General features: G+C 34.4%; 1 protein-coding gene across 1 annotated transcript; it reads left to right on the top strand.

Annotated features, from left to right (window-relative positions):
* The first annotated feature begins 1528 nt into the window (after positions 1-1528).
* LOC148682834 (uncharacterized) lies at positions 1529-12584 on the top strand. Its single transcript, XM_088650924.1, has 3 exons — positions 1529-1736; positions 4482-4632; positions 10650-12584. The coding sequence occupies exons 2-3, from the start codon at positions 4548-4550 to the stop codon at positions 11819-11821; spliced, it is 1257 nt and encodes a 418-aa protein (XP_088507050.1). The 5' UTR covers positions 1529-1736; positions 4482-4547; the 3' UTR covers positions 11822-12584.
* The last annotated feature ends 5209 nt before the right edge of the window (positions 12585-17793 follow it).

The following is a 17793-nucleotide window of genomic DNA, read 5'->3' on the forward strand; positions in this document are numbered from 1 at the left end:
TAATCATTATAACATTTATTTATAATTCTGCATAACGAACATACATTAAACACTTAGATTATAATGAAATGTTTCAAAAACATATGTTAACAAATATAACAAAATAAATATAAAATACATATAAAATACATACAAATATAATATAACAACATACATACAACAGTTACATTTTACAGTAGTTTTATAAGTAATGTTAAGGGTTTAAATATAAACTAATATGAACAATACCTGTACAGCATAATTTATGTACAGCATTTACTAATGCATTAATAAAATCAGTCATGCTTGTTAACATTAGTTAATACATTGCGAGTTAACATGAATAAACAATTAACAACTTTTTACCATTCACCAACATTAGCAAAGATAAATAAATACTGTAATAAATGTATTGTTTATTATGTTAGTAAATACATTAACTAATACATACAACCCTATTTTAAAGTAGTAGCCATTCAACAATGAGTTTTCTATAATAAAGACAAAATTTGAGACTTCTCATTATAAAAATAAACTATTAAAAACATTATAAATAAATTTGCATTATTTATATTTTAACATTATTATAATTATTTATTATAATTCTATATTAAATTATAACATTCTTATGACATTTAACGTTATTATAAATAACATAAAAATAAATTACATTGTGAATAAATATTAACATACATATTACAATAAATGTAAACGTGCATTATTATTACAAAATCAAACTAAAACTTGCACTGGGGCAGCACAGTGGCTCAGACTGTCACCTCACAGCAAAAAGGTTGCTGGTATGAGTCCTGGCTGGGTCCACTGGCATTTCTGTGTTGAATTTTGTAATGGCTGGTTCTAATGAAACGACTAGTGCCATGATTAACGTGAGACCACGGAAATATAAGCGTAAACCTTTCCTATATTCTGAGATCCCCATACTCCAAAGTTCAACAGTATCTGATGCAGCTAAGTGTAAGCGTAAAGCACGACGTGACCAGAAGAGGGCTCGGAAGACAAGTGAATGGAAAGGGAGGGGGACCGCTCCTCTCTGCAGCTCAATGCACACTGCTTCTGACCCCTTACCCTCTGAATGCTCTCGCCTCTCACCGCTGCAGCTAACTTTGGAAAGCGACATTACAAGTGCACACGGGGAAACCCACTGAGAATGTGTGTCAGGATTTGCATCTGATAATGCTACATGGAATGTTGAAGAATGCTTTTAACCTGTCAACTGTATGCATTCAGATGTTTGTGTGTGTTGATTAATGTACTAATATGTGCCTATGGAACAGCTATACCTTTGTTCTCATATGACATGCCCTATAAATTTTGTTAATCCCTGAAATTCTTAACTGAATGGTTAGACCACAGTATACAGTTGGTCCTTAGAAATTTATAGCTAGTATATTGATGTATTAGGTAGAATGCACCTTGGTGTGCGGATACTTGTGTTGTATGTGTCAAGTCCTCACTGATATATGAGGTGAAGGTATGTGCCTGACCTGGTTTTGTGAGTATAAAAGCTGAGCATTTTCTGACCAGCTTTGCGCTTACTGACCTCTGTTCATTGAGGTTGGTTGCCCTTTGTCTCTAACGAGAGGCAAAGTAAGGATTTTTTGTTTTCTGTTTGTCTTTTGTTTGTTCTACTTTTTCACTGAATTTTATTTTATTAATAAAAGTGTATTTTATTAATTTTCTTCACTGGAGTGGACATTGACTTCATTTTCCAGAACCCATCTAAGTTACCCTGTGTGGTAAAGTATGCTCTAATTTATTCTTTTGCAAATATGTTCTTTAAAGACGATCCTTAAACTAAACTCTGGCTAAAAAATATAGCTAAGGGAGGATCCTGATCTTAACTTTGTTTAATTAGGGTGATTAAATAAAGGGAAATCAGCACAATTTGTAGCCTGTTTTTTTATGAAAAAATATAAATAAATAAATAAATATTTTTATTTTATTTCTATTTATCAGAAGAAAAGAACTTGAATAAATAGTTGTAATACTGAAAAAAAAATGTAGACACTGTGTGCATTTGATTAATTTGTTTCTACATGCAATTTCAGAGAAGTGCCTCAGGGACATGACAGATAGCTTTGGTTTGTGACAGAAATGTTGAAAGTTCTCCCAATTCTTCTTCTTCCCACCACGCATTTATGCATGTGTAAATAATGCTCCACAGCTCCACAATCATTCCTCTGACTGTTAAATCACATGTGAATCTCTTATAACCTCATCCACTTACTGCTTCAAGAAATCCAAGAGGCGAGGGCTGGGACAAATGCAGTGTTTAGTTTACATCCACTAACATGGCCAGCAGGCCTCACTGATCTGGGCTACATCACTGTGTAAATGTTTTCTGCGTTGGGTTGAATTTATTTGAACCCTTTCAGAAACACATGGAGTCAGATATGCTTCAGGCATTAGTGATGAGCCAGTCTAGATCAAACACAATGACTCTGTGGTAGAAGACCTGTCTTACTTCTGTCCTCACAGATAAAACTGAACAGAACGCCACAAACTTAAAGCAGGACTTCCAGGACTGAGAGAAATAAACAACTATTAACTGAAGTGAAAGCACAAGCGGCCGGCACTTCTGTTGACATACAGTACATGAAGGGCTCTGTCCGTGAGAGCAATTGTCTTGACCCCCCAGTTCTGTGTTCTGCTCAGTTGGCTTCAGCTCTTCTGTGACTTTTCTTGACTGCTCAGCCTCATTCTACACTTTTTGTACAAGCGAACTTCCCCTGAAAGAAGATTTTATTAGTTTTTATTTAAGGCCTTGGTGCTTTCTGTTCAGCCAATATGTGTCCAGATGCAGTTTAATGTGCATGTCGATTGAACTCCTTCAGCATCAACCCCATCAAAATAAGCGGAGTCAGCAGTGTGCTCTTCCTTCTGAAACATTACTCCATGCTCTTTAAGTTTAATGTATTTATAATTTATTTATTTCATGAAAATGTTATTTATGAAAATGTTTTTATCTTTTCTGTTAGATTAACATGATGAGCTTAAAACACTGACAGTTCTGAGATTTATAATGGCAACCAACTGCAACCAACAGTTCTGGTTCAGGGTTTAGTGGCGGCTTTCTGAAGTGGAGGGAGGAAAATGTCCAGAACACATCAGCTGACACCCGATCTCAATTGAGTTTGGAAATTCAAGAAATGTACAGTCGTCTAATGAAAGATCTAATGAAACTGGAATATATTTATTATTCATTCATTCATTTTCTTTTCGGCTTAGTCCCTTTATTAATCTGAGGTCGCCACAGCGGAATGAAACGCCAACTTATCCAGCATATGTTTTACACAGCGGATGCTCTTCCAGCTGCAACCCAGTAATTAAGTAAAGCTGAAGTCAAAACTATAATAAAGATACAGACAAAGAGTATAAGGCAGGAACACTGGGATATAAATGACTCAGGAAGACATCTGTATAACATCCAATAGTAAATCTGTGAAGGAAGAGAAACGGGGAATAATCGGAGTGAGGAAATGACCATAACCGCCTCAGAACAGCACATACAGGACTAAACAAGACACTGAGTTTATATAAAAACACATACATGATTTACTTAGATTGTAACCAACATGAAACATGTGCAGCATGTAATAACAAAATGTCAAGATTATCAATACAAATAAAATATTAAGAGAAGTATTTATTAGATATAATCTTACATTTACTCTAGAAAATAAACTAGTCAACTACAATAATTCATGTCTGAAAGAAACTGGTCTGTTAGAAAGAATTTACAATTTAAACTGGATTTTTTTTTTAATTTAATCAGCATTTTATTTCTCTTGAATTTATGGTGTGATTTTCCCCGCGTCATTCAGACTTTCCCCTTATTAATATAACTTCATGAAAGTATTATTTGCAAACTCTAAATAGTGAAATCATATTAGCAGCCAATGACTATCAAAGTACAACATTGTTTACAGTCCAATAAACAGTGTTATTGTTGTTTTCAAGTCACACTTGCATGCTAATTCCGCTCGAATATTCAAAGTAACATGGTAAACAATACAATAGAGGTAAAGTTGGTTTTATATTCACACTTTCGTTCATTTAGAAGTCTCTGTATTGTTTACCATGTTACTTTGAATATTCGATCTGAATTAGCATGCAAGTGTGACTTGAAAACAACATTAACTCTGTTTATTTTACTGTGAACAATGTTGTACTTTGATACTCATTTGCTGCTAATATGATTTCGCTGTTTAGAGCTTGCAAATAATACTTTTCTGAAATTATATTATTAAGGGAAAAGTCAGAATGTGCGAATATAAAACCGACTTTACCTCTTTTAGAAATAAACGTCATGTGTGGCTATTGTTTCTTGCTCAGACTTACTCTTTTACCCGATTTCTTTTTGTTAACTACTCTCATAAAGAAACTGTTGAAGCAAGTGTTGAAGAGAAGTTATTTTGTTTCTGTTCATTGTTTTACTTATTTAAACAGGACATTTTTATTGTTTTGTTCATTTTAAACAGGATAAAGTGTCCAAATGCAGAGGAAAAACTCGTGCTGAAGCGACTGATCTCCACACTGTTATAAAGATGGCGTTTATTAAAGAGGAGAGTGAAGATGTGAAGATTGAGGAAACATTCACAGTCAAGCAGGAAGATCTGCAAGAACAAACAGGTTGAGTTTCATTTTCAAAAGACCAACTCAGTCATTTGATTCTCATTCAGATTTTGTTTTTAAATAATGACAATGCTAAATAACTGCTAAACCATCTTGCAGTCCTGAGTGTGCTGCCAAGTTCTCATAAATATAGAAGTAAAGTTGGTTTTATATTCGCACATCTGGACTTTCCCCTTTATTTTAACATCATTAATTGTTTCGTTTAAAACACACAAATACAACAACACTGATAAAGTCTTATAAGCTCTCAGTCATAGAGGTAAAGTTGGTTTTATATTTGGATATTCAGACATATATGTTTCTTTATTTAACCAGATAAAAACCAATTAAGATCAAAATCTCATTTACAAGGGTGACCTGGCCTAGAGGTCCCCAACACACGATTTATGAAAAAATATTTTTTAAATAATATTAATAATAATAAATATACATTTTATATAATATAAAAATACAGTTCAGCCTTTCAACATTTCAATATATTAAAAACACATACATTGAGAAATGGACTGTTGTTGTTTGTTAAAAAGGATAGGGCGAAACAATGTCATAGCATTGGGATGAGCTCAGACATTTTTATTTCAGACTGAAGAGTTTTCCAGGATGAGGGGGCGGCATGACTGATGGCTCGCTTCCCTATTTCAGTTCGAACCCGGGGAACAGTCAAATGATAAGATTCGCTTGAACGTAGGACATACTGGCATTTAGACTTATGAAGAAGAGAACATTGGGTGTCCAGTGGGTGTACATTATTACATTCAGAGAAGGGCACTCAGCTTTGGCATACAATTCACAATAGTGAATAAGTCTTTGACAGCCTGTAACAAACCTTAGAGCACTGTGATAGATGGAGTTTAAAGGCTGAAGACATTTGGTTGAAGCCTTCATATATAAAACATCACCATAGTCAATCAATGGTAAAAACTCTTCTTTATAATATAACTTTATAAAAGTATTATTTTCAAACTCTAAATAGCAAAATCATATTAGCAGCAAATGACTATCAAAGTACAACATTGTTCACAGTAAAATAAACAGTGTTAATATTATTTTTAAGTCACACTTGCATGCTAATTCCGATTGAATATTCAAAGTAACATGGTAAACAATACAGAGACTTCTAAATGAACGAATGAATGTGCGAATATAAAACCAACTTTACCTCTATCTCCTATATACACATAAGCACTCATTGAAAGACAGTAATGAGTTTCTTTCTTGTTACTTGTTCTCATGTCTTTTGTCATTATTTTATGTATTATTAGTCTCCCATTTTTTCTACCTTCTTAAGATTATTGCTTTTCTTCTTCTTCTACTGTTTGTAAAGTGTCCTTTAGCACTGGCGCTATGTAAAATAAATGTAAACAATAATTTTTAAAAAGGTTTAAACTGAGCTTGCGATATTTGACCTACAGTATTCTTATAGATGATATCTGCTATTTCGGTGATGGTGTTGACTTAGTACTTTCCATTTGCATATGTCCCGTTGATCACAATTTCTCAACATCTTTATGAATTTAAACATGTTTCTAGTAGTTGTTACTAGTTCTCACAGATAGTATCTGAGATTTGCTACCCAATCTGGCCAAAACCCATACAATCACCAACAATCCATCTCAATAAATCCTTAAACTTTTCATTCAAAAAGGTTATTTTAACTCTATTTATCATAATGGTTTAACTATTTTCCTTACAATAACAGTTGTTTAAGCATTCTCCATGCATTTACTGCTGAGTTCATTGACCTTGACAGAGTGTTTTGCATAGATTTAGTTTATTATAGTTTATAAAACTTTTAAAACATTTGTATTATTTTAAATAAAGTTTATGTTTGTAAAAAAGTATGGATATAAGTAATGCTTTCTTTTTTTACACAATATTTAAATATTTATCTTTGGCTAAAATGTTTATTTTTTATTTATTATTAAATGTTTATAAATTATAAAAATTTTTGATAATTAAAAAAAAAAACATTAGCCTTTAGCCTTTTATGAGTCTAAGATTTAATTCATAATGTTCTTAAAAATGTCTTAAGTCTTACATTTAACTAGGTGAAACCCTGGTTTAAAGTATGTCAAAAAATTTTAATGCCCCCAATTTTAAATATGCTGAATGAAATGGACACTAAAATAATTAATTATCATGAAAACATTGTAAAACTTTTTGCTTAAGACTTTATTTAAAGGCTGAATTTTTAGATCCTAAAAACTTAAAGGTGTTATGGTGCTTGGGTATGAGACGTTTTCAAGGTATAAAACTGTCAAAACTTTCTATACCATTCCTACTGTATATGTAAGGTTTTTTTTTTTGTTTTTTTTTTATAAAGTTTTTTTAGGACAACAGTATCTCAAGCAGAAAAGATATCCTAAGATGCTGTTTTAAATTGTAAAGAAATCTGTGTTTTTGAAACAAATGAGGACAACAGTAGTAATTGATTCATTTAAATGATTTAGCCTGACATGTTTACTGCTCCAATATTTAAAAAGTTTCTTAAAAGAAAATATTTTGTGTTCAAAAGGAAAAAAAAGTGTTAGTTTTTTTACCCAGACATTTAAAAGAAATTATTTTAGAGCAGTAATCACAGTATTGTGAAACCGTGATATTTTTATTCAAGGTTATCATACCGTCAGAATCTTACACTGGCCCTTGCCTAATGCTCTTGATGTTGCAAAGTCATATTTTCTAATTGTATTGTTTTTCTTTGTATGTATAGTCACAAACACACTTTTTTGTAGAGCAAGTACGATGACCGTTTTCTGCCGTTTATTATTCCTGGTATCTCCAATAACTGAATTGGAACTTCTAAATCAATAGTATATGAGATTAGGGGTCTGTTCTTTGTACGTGGATTACTCAATTAGCTGGATATGGTTAATGATGATTTGACACGATCCAAGATCATTTCGTTCTTCAAAACTGATCCGAGAGTTGTTGTCATAGCAACAGTTCTGGTAGCTTAAACCAACTTGGGAGCAGGCTCATTTCATATAAACAGGATTAGATCGGGTCAGTTCAAGCAAAGAAAATACTGAAAGTATGTACCGAATTCAGTTTTTTTTCTTACAGTAGTAGTTACATACACTTGAGAAAATAGTAAAAAAAAAAAAAAAAATTATATATATATATATATATATATATATATATATATATATATATATATATATATATATATATATATATAATACATATGCAGTCATGAACATGTTTTGACAGTAATATGACTGTGATTTGATGCGTCACAAAAGGTGCAGACGTCTTTACCAATATCCAAATGCTTTTGTAAACAGTTATTCTTTACACAGAATAAGAAATCAGCTACAATAATAAAGAAAATCCGCTTTAACTGTAAAACTAAATAAATTGCTAAATACTATTGACACATGAAAGTGTTAAGCCTGCAGCCCACAACAAAGGTGAAAAGTTATTGCGTATCATATTTAACAAACCATTGACAATGAATTTTATGTAATTTTATTCACATAGATAATTGAATATTAATCAGATGATGTCATTACGCTGCTGTGCCGTCAGCCAATCGTTGCATTGATGATCATAATTTCGATTGATAGATCAGTCCTTCACAACACGGGCAGTGATCTTATATCAGTTCATCCAGACTTTTAAATCTGATTCACAAGCTTGTTTGAAGAACCAAATTTGCCAGAGATCAGTTATCAAGATTAAAAGATCCAGGATCTGCCAAATCATCTTAGATCATTTATGCGAAGTCCAAAGAACACCGGGTCACTACTATGACATGATTGACAATTGTCGCTGTTTGTCATTTTGCTCCGTTTATCCTGAGAGCTGATGCTGAGTATTTTCAGAGCGTTTCACACTTCAAACAGTTGGCATTGGCAAACCCCGGGTTAACATTATTATTATTTGTAGATATACGTTGTCACTGTCCCTGATTGGACAAACAGTAGATGACCTTTTTAGATGGCATTTCTGCATCTTGTCAGGTATATAAAATGTCATCATGTAGGTCTTCAGCTAAGCCTCAGGACTTGCACAAAGGCAAGAAAACTGAGACAAAAGTACAAATGAATGAAAAAAAGTAGCAATGTCATCTTGCCATCTCATCACTCCAGTTTACAGCAAATGTGGCATTAAGCATTTGCATAAGTTCATTCATTCATTTTCCTTTGGCTTAGTTCAGGGCTATTCAATTATTTTGGCATGGGGGCCGGTTCATGAAAAGCATCCCAAACGAAGGGCCGAAAAGATATGACTCGTTATATAAGTGATGACACAACTCCATATAAGAGCCCATATGGTGTATTTTGTGCTGATAAAGACACCCACGATGGCTTTTTCTACAATAAAATGTTAATATATTGTATTTTAAAACAACTGCACTGTCCAGTTGACTTTTAAAAAAATTTTTTTTACAAACATTCAAAATGTGTTTTTTTCGCACAACAAAAGCAGTGCATTGCTAAAGAAGGCTTCTTCTACATTCAGACACATTCATATGTTATGTTTTGAACAGCAGAGCAATTAGTGATGCAACAATAAAGATTTTGGTTGTACGATATAGTCTGAAGAATAATCATGCTTTCACAGTTATCACGTCTAATGTAATTTAGAACAACAAGCTTTATATTAGGGAAGTAACTATTTAGATTAGCTGTTGTTATCATCTGGGTTCATGCGTATATAATCATTTTAATAATAATTCGTCTAACATATATTTTGTTTACATTCCACTAAAAGGCACGGTCAAATCTCACCGTGAGATGTTTTCTACTGTGTGCGCCCCGGACAGAGGCAAGTGCGTTGCTCCGCTTGTGCGTGCATATTGTCATTCTTACATTAGAAATAACAAACTTGCAAGTGGAAAAGACTTGATATGAGAACGGCCGCTGCTATAGTTAATCCGGTGTTTGTGCGTATTAGCCTCGGTGTACATACTTAGAACTTAACTAGCGCACAGTTGGCAACTTGCCATAACTTTTCTGTGCAACAGAAATGCGGCTTAGAGAAGCCTTTACGATTAATTAACTGTGACAAATTAAAGCGCAGTTAATAGTGAAATCAGCTAATCGTTGCATCCCTATTATTGATTACAGTGCATTGTACATAAGGCATTTTCTACAAAACATATCCAAATGTTTTCAGCTGTCCGAAACGCTCTGCGCAGCCTTTGCAGCTCATACTAAACTGAACAGACGCACGTCACTTCATAGCTATAGCGACCGTTTTTCGACTGAGCTAAATTTATTTTTGATGTCTTGGTCACTATTTGGAGGGCCAGAACAAATTGCCTCGGGGGCCGGGTTCGGCCCACGGGCTGCTAATTGAATAACCCTGGCTTAGTTCCTTTATTCATCAGGGGTCGCCACAGCAGAATGAACCACCACCTTATCCTGCATTTGTTTTGAACAGCAGATGCCCTTCAAGCTGCAACCCAGTACTGAGAAACATTTGCATAAGTTATATACAATAATGCAAACTCACAAATATAAGCGTGAATTATCCGTACTTGCTATGAACATGCAGCATTTGTCTCTATCAGGTCTTCCAAGAAAGTTAAAAATGTTTAAATCCAGTAGAAGATGCACATGAGGGAACACAACACGAGTAATCTAGAGCGAGTGCATTTGATCATTTTCATTTAAAGCCACAGGCACAAAAAGAGCTTGGTTTTCCTCTGACCCCAAAATTAAATATTCTGCAAGGTATATTCTGGGAACACCAAAGACTTACTTTACATCTTGTAAAAAGGTTCATAATAGGAACCCTTTAAAGTGATAGTTCATGTAGAAATGAAAATAGACTTACCATTTACTCTTCCTCTTGTGGTTTTAAATTTCTTGATTCTGGTGAACACAAAAGAAGATATTACGAAAAAAACACTGGGTTACTTTTTGTTCCAGAAGAAAGGAAACGTTTCAAACCACATGATGGAGAGTAAATGGTGAGGTCATTTTAATTTTTTGGTGAAACATCCATTTAATGCTTGTCGCTTTGAGCCTTCATTCTAAAGTTCACTTTTTTGTTGTTTTTTTCAGACCTGATGATGCTGAAAGAAGAGACTCATCAACAGAATGAAGTGGAAGAGAAACACCAAGACATACCGACTGATGAAAAACCCACACTGACTAAAAAGACTTCATCACACAGAAGACATCTAAATTACAAGTCTGAGTGTAATTTCAGCTGTAAACAGAGTAGAAAGAGTTTCAGTCAAAAGCCAAACCTTGATGTTTACATGAGAGTTCACAATAGGGAGAAACATTACACCTGCAAACAATGTGGAAAGAGTTTTCCTAAAATCCATTTCCTTAAAGCCCACATGAGAATTCACATTGGAGAGAGGTCGTACACATGCCAACAGTGTGGAAAAATCTTCCATTATGCAAGAAACCTGGCAGTGCACATGAGAATTCACACTGGGGAGAAGCCTTATTCTTGCCCTCAGTGTGGAAAGAGTTTTAAACAAAATAACAACCTTGAAGTGCACATGAGAACACACACCGGAGAGAGAAGTTTTACTTGCACACAGTGTGGGAAAAGTTTTGCTAAAAAACAAAACCTTAAAATCCACATGAGGATTCACACTGGAGAGAAACCTTTTACATGCACAGAGTGTGGTAAAAGTTTCAGATGTAAAAGCACATTCAATATCCACAAGAGAACTCACACCGGAGAGAAACCTTACAGATGCACAGAATGTGGTAAAAGTTTCCCAAATAAAAGCACATTCAATAACCACATGAGGATTCACACTGGAGAGAAACCTTACAGATGCACAGAGTGTGGTAAAAGTTTCATACGAAAAAGCACACTTAATTACCACATGAGAACTCACACCGGAGAAAAGCTGTTTGCATGTGTTCAGTGTGGAAAGAGCTTCACAACCAAACTTAGCCTCATGAATCACATGAATCACATGAATGGTCACACTGGAACCATAGTGTTCACATGTGATCAGTGTGGAAAGAGTCTCACACGCAAAGACTCTATTAAGCGACACATGAAGACTCACTCAGGAGAGCGTTTTAGATGCAGTGAGTGTGGAAAAGACTTTAAACATGAAAGAAGCCTCAGGGCACACATGAAGCTTCACAATGCAGAGCAGAGTCCTCAACATTTAGGCCTTGTCCACACAAACACGGGTATATTCAAAACAGCAGCTTTTTCATGTAGTTTGGCTGTTCATTCAAGTGAAGTTTATTTATAAACTACTTTCGAGAGGATCACATGCTTATGATTGTCCATGGCTGGTCCTGCATTAGCTAAAACATGATTCACCAATCAGATGATTCCTAACTCACTATAAATAACCAAAGTTTCTTAACTCTGTTATCTTCATCTTGAAGAATCCCCCTCCCACCCCTACTGCCCCTCCTTTCTAGATATGTGCCAAAATGGTTCCCCATAGTCGAGCTCTTAGAAGCCATATATGTCCTTTTAGCCATCTCTATATCTGTCATTACAATAGAAACAAGGCGTTCATGGTGATCTACCTGAGCTCAAACTCCCCTCTCACCCTGCTTACGGGAGGGAGTCCAGAGCTTGAGTATCTTATGAGCTTAGGGCTCTCTTCCGGGACAAGTGTGAACTCTTGAATACATGTCAAGTTACTGGAAATGAAACCGTTTGAACACCTGAAGATGTAAACTCAATAACTGAAGAGGGGTGAAGATTTTGAATAACTGTTTTGTAGTGTAGATCAGGGGTCACAGCCCAGTACCAGGTTGTGAGAGTTGCTATCGGGCTGCAATAATGCAAAAGACCTCTATATGTTGATAGATTGTATGACTTGTTTCATATGCAAACAAGTATCTGCATCTGAAAAGGTGTGAACCAAATGACCTACAGGAGCTCAAGAATTGTGACCCAACCAAAGCAGTTGGGTAATCTCTTACTTGAAGATCGATGAGTCGACATCACTGATGAGGAACTACACTATTGTCTTCAATAAAGTCTTCTACCCGTAATAACTTTGTTCAGCTTGCTTACTTTATGTATTAGAGTCATCTGTATATTGGTGAACCACCCAAGAACAGTTTAGCCAAGTATAGCAAAATCTAACAATGCGTTTCAACTTACTATAAACCGATAACCATATTTCTGCACATTGCACAGTTGCAAATTGTTTATTAACTTACCAATCAAATGGTCAGCTCTGAAAAGAGAATTAGAAAGATTAGAGAGGAGAAAATGTTTAAAACACTACACATATATTTTGATTGACTAATTTGAAAAAAGAAACAAGTTTTCTTAAAGGGCCATGAAACCCCCTCGTTTCAGCAGGGTGTTTTCACACCTCTACTTTGGAAAAAGTCAGAAAAGTGGGCGTGTCCAGCTCTGTTTAGGGGGGAGTGTCGGAGGAAGAAAAGAGGCTTGGTATGGGAGTGTCTATTTGGGCGCGCTAAATTTCAGAGTCAAAACACACAACCACAGCGGACAATGTGACTGTGTTTACATGAACATCTGTAGTCGAATTATTTGCCAAATTATTAAATGGTGGACTTTAACTGCAGTTTGGCTCTTTCATTCAGGGAATTCATTCATGTCCCTCCCGACAAACGTGATATTTGATTCGAGGATCTGCTCTAAGCGTGTATTTTTCATGCAATGTTTGATACCGCACGGCGAATGAGAGAAAAAAAAACTCAGCATTTCCCGGAAACTTAGATACACACGGCAGGTAGTGTCAGAAAGCCGCGTGTGTTATTCCGGTCACAAAATCCAACACGAGGTTATAGTTTGGTTGTAACTGTTAGTGCTAACTTGTTTACACTCGGTGCAATAGTTTGTTTGATACGAATAAAATACGAACTGAATAAACAAAGAGCACTGGTCGCTCACTTACCAAATCTGTAGAGACAGGACAATCACCAGCAACTAGAGCCGCGTCTTTATGAAGAGAATACTACAAACGATTCCAGATCCCAGCGTTTGCAGATGAGAACAGCTCTCAGGTAAACAATAATCCTCCTTAGACACGTAAGTTATTGTTGTCGCGCGTCGTGTACACTGTTAATCCACGCGTGAGTCTGCGCTCTCACAGAGAGAAAATGAAAATGAAACTTAACTGCAGCAAACTATAAAAGCAACACTTCATGCTTGTTTTGCCAACACAACGTGGCGTCTTTGCCGTCTACACTCTAACAGTAATGAATATTAATGAAGTTGCACAATAGAGCGCGCTGATTGGTTTAAACCAAGCCTTACTCATGCATTAATGCAACACACTGTAAGACGTAATAAGACACACTCTGGCACAGATGTCCAGTCTGCACGCTGGAATACACGCTATTATGTCATGACCGTGACGCAGCTTCAAAAATTCGTTTCAAACCGGAAGTACGAATTTGCTTGAAATAACGCAAAAACAACCAATTTACACTTTTTAGTGAAATATATGTGTCCTAGTAGTGTTTTTAGCAGTGTGGGACACATATATGACTGTCAACAGCTCAAAAAATGTGTTTTGGTGTTTCGTGACCCTTTAATGAAGACAATTAAACTTTTCTGTAGACAAGCTTTAAAGGTTGCCTTTAAAGATGTGTTCATGTGAAAACTCACACATTCCTACAAATTAATACATGTATAGGAAATTCAGCGTGCGAACATGAGTGATTTGTAAGCTCACATGCTAATACTAGTAATACAAAAACCTACATTTATGAATGAAGAATTTTGCAAAGCATAAAACGTTGTTAACCAGGTAATGCTGTGTACAATTTTATTTAGTTACACCCAATTTAACTTGTTTATAGCAAAAAGGCTTAACATGGATATTGACATGAGACATTCTGTCATTTACAAGAGTATATGCAATTGTAGAATATATGCTTAGTGGTTTCAAAATGACTCTCACAACATTGACAATTGACGAGAGTTATCCTCAGTATCACATTTAAATCTCAGGAATTATTTTGATGGATACACATCATTAATCACTTTAAACTGAAGCTCTTTCATTTTGGGGAGAATTAGATAAGAAATGTACCTTGTTCTTATTTTTTTCTATTTATTTACTGTTTTATTTAATTCCTATAAATTAAAATCTTTAAAAATAAAATTATTTCTGAGCTAATTAGGATAAAGCCTTTGAATAGGAATATTCTTTAAAAACCTATTATTACATTTTGTGTCTAAAACATTAAGTGGCCAAAAACAGAAGAGAAAACTACACAATCGTGTGAAAGAATATCTCTGATCAATACTATGATGTTTTTAGGAATATCATTAATTATTGTGTAAAACTCTTTAGGGTGAGAAGCAAAACCATGTTTGAAGCAGAAGTTTTTGTAATTCACACCCCGAAGGCATCAAAATTTGAAGCATGGTCAAGCACCTTACCCATCAGTATTGAGGACGCCATGCCCCTTGGCGACGCTTAAAGCCTCGTATAGATGTCAATGCATTTTTTAAAACCTGGTTTACACCTATTATAGCAGTTTTCTTATTTATAAAATATGTAATTTTTGTTTTGTTCATAAAAAGCATCTGTAAACTGGGTCAAGACAACTGTAAATAAAAATAAACCGGCCAAAGTGTCTTTTGTTCACTGATGAGTTCAACTGTGCTCCATGAGGCGTGCAGCCATATGTTGTAGCCCAGGTGAAATAATTAAATGCTCTACACTTTAATACTTTTGTGCAATAAACCACAAGTCCAAAAATACCTTACGGAAGGGAACAAAAACTTAGCAAAAACTGAGAACACAAAAATATAAATAAGATGCAACATTACAGCACATATATGAAATGTAAAGACATTTTGGGAAAATGTACTTCTACTTAAAATTACTTAAAAACTTAAAATTACCACACTCAAAATAAATTTAAGTGTTAGTGATAATATTGCATTCACATTAAGTGTACTTAAGTACAATTTTTGGGAAAATGTTCTTCTACTACAATACATTACTAATATATTTTTTATATATTAACTTATTTTAAACTTAGGATTAGTATGTAAACAGTGTACTAAAAATCAACTAATGTTTAAAGCATTTCAAGCACACTAATAAAAGTCTTTAGGATGTTTTTTTTCTGTAGTGTACTTTATTGTAGTCCACTAAAAAATTATTTAAGTATTACTGGTATTTAATATACTTTTGTCAAGTGTACTAAAGTCCTACTGAAGTATAAACAAACTTTTAATTAGTATATTTATAGTGTAAAACCAAAAACTTTTATTTAACACAAAAAAATAACAATGTACTAAAAATGTATTTATGGGTATTTCAGTGTATTTTAGTTGCATTTAATCAGATATTTTTTTCACCTGGGGTAGCACACAGTTCAGATTAAACATTATTGGACATACAGTGCTCAGCACTCATTCTTTTTTTGGCTTAGTCCCATTATTATTCTTGGTTTACCACAGCAGAATGAACCACCAACTAATCCAGCATATGTTTTACGCAGCGGATGCCCTTCCATCATGGGAAACACCCATACTCATTCACACACATAAATTAAGGACAATTAGGCTTACCCAATTCACCTATACCACATGTGTTTGGACTTGTAGGGGAAACCGGAGAAAACCCACACCAACACGGGAAGAACATGCAAACTCCACACAGAAAATGCCATGGTCCAAATGAGGTGGTCCATCTTACCTCAATTGTCTAATTTTACATACCTCAAAATAAAAACAATATATATATATATATAACTTCACAAATGACTGTGTTTAAAAGTTTACACTGGTTGAATTACTTTTAAAATACATTGTCCTTACCACCTTGTCACAGTGAACAACCCTGTCACAGCAGATACCACCCAGTCACACTGCCATTTTCTTACAGGTTTATGGAAAGGAAATGAAATGTTACATAAATTAATGTTGAATGGTGTTCTTGGTGTGTGGACTTAATAAATAAAGATGTAAGTTGATTTGTACTTTTTAAGTTAATTTGTTTTTTCAGCGAAAACAATGAGGAATTTGAGATGCCAAATTTATTTTTCAAAGGTAAAAATGTAATAATAATAAAAATTGATTAAACTACAGACTTTCCATTGATAGCTGCATAAAAGATAATTTGGAAAACATATAAAATTAAAAAGCAATTAGTTATTTTACTTTTGTAATATCATACATATTGTCTGTAACGGTGTGGTACAAGAGAGGCTCTCTTGCCTAAAGAAAAGCAATATAATTAATAAGGATTTTGAGGTGGGAAAATAGCTGTTTTGGAGGGTTAAGATATCTTTCAAGTGTTTTTTTTTTAAGTTTGTACTTATTGAGAATTTTGAAAATGGCAATGTGGAAATGGCACCTGTTTCATATGAATTGTCGTCTTTTATCTGTATTCTATGTTTCTTGCCATTCTTTAGCAATATCTTCAGTAATAATATTTAATTTACCTTCACTAACAGAAGCATTAAAAGGGTAGTTCACACAAAAAATACAATTCTGTCATTTACTCATCCTCTACTTGATCCAAACCTGTTTTGTTGAATGCAAATGAAGATATACTGAAGAATACAGCGGCAAAAAAACAGCCACTATATGGTTCAACGGCACAAAGTGTTCTTGAGACTCGATTACAATTATTTGGTGGATTAGGGAATTCCCCCCTATGTGTAAAGAGCTTTGAGTGCCCAGAAAAGTGCTATATAAATGTAAATGTACGGAATTATTAAAACACTAAAGTCACATTGACTGTTTTGACAATGTTTTTGGTTCCTATTCTGGACTGGGCCCCCTTTTTGGCATCTCGGGACTCTCAGATTTCATCTAAAGTGTCTTCATTCATGTTCTGAAGATGAGCAAGTTCTCAGGGGATTGAAACAACAGATTGTGGACAATGCCTGAGTGCCTAGTGTACACCCTAGACTGCACTAAAACCCTAGATAAAGTCTATAAAGTTGTAGAAATAGGAAAATAGATGTCATAATTACGAGGATGAGATTTGGATATTATTAGTAATGTGCTTAAGAGTCAAGTGGATTAAAAAAGTTTTTCAAAATTTTTCTAAAATGTTTAGATTAAAGGTTTTGATCAACTTCAAATACTGTTTATCTGTGCCTGTATGTGTGTGTGTGTGTGTGTGAGAGAGAGAGAGAGAGAGAGCAGTTATAGTTGAAAGTGTAAAACGAGGGTGAAATGTATTAATATAACTGCTACATTGTGGAAAAGAAAGCGAAACAAAAAAAAGACTTTTATTTTGGCGTGTAGTGTGAC

This window comes from Danio rerio, chromosome 4 (genome assembly GCF_052040795.2).
Source record: "Danio rerio strain M-AB ecotype USA chromosome 4, GRCz13ab, whole genome shotgun sequence".
In the NCBI taxonomy this organism is placed as follows: domain Eukaryota; kingdom Metazoa; phylum Chordata; class Actinopteri; order Cypriniformes; family Danionidae; genus Danio; species Danio rerio.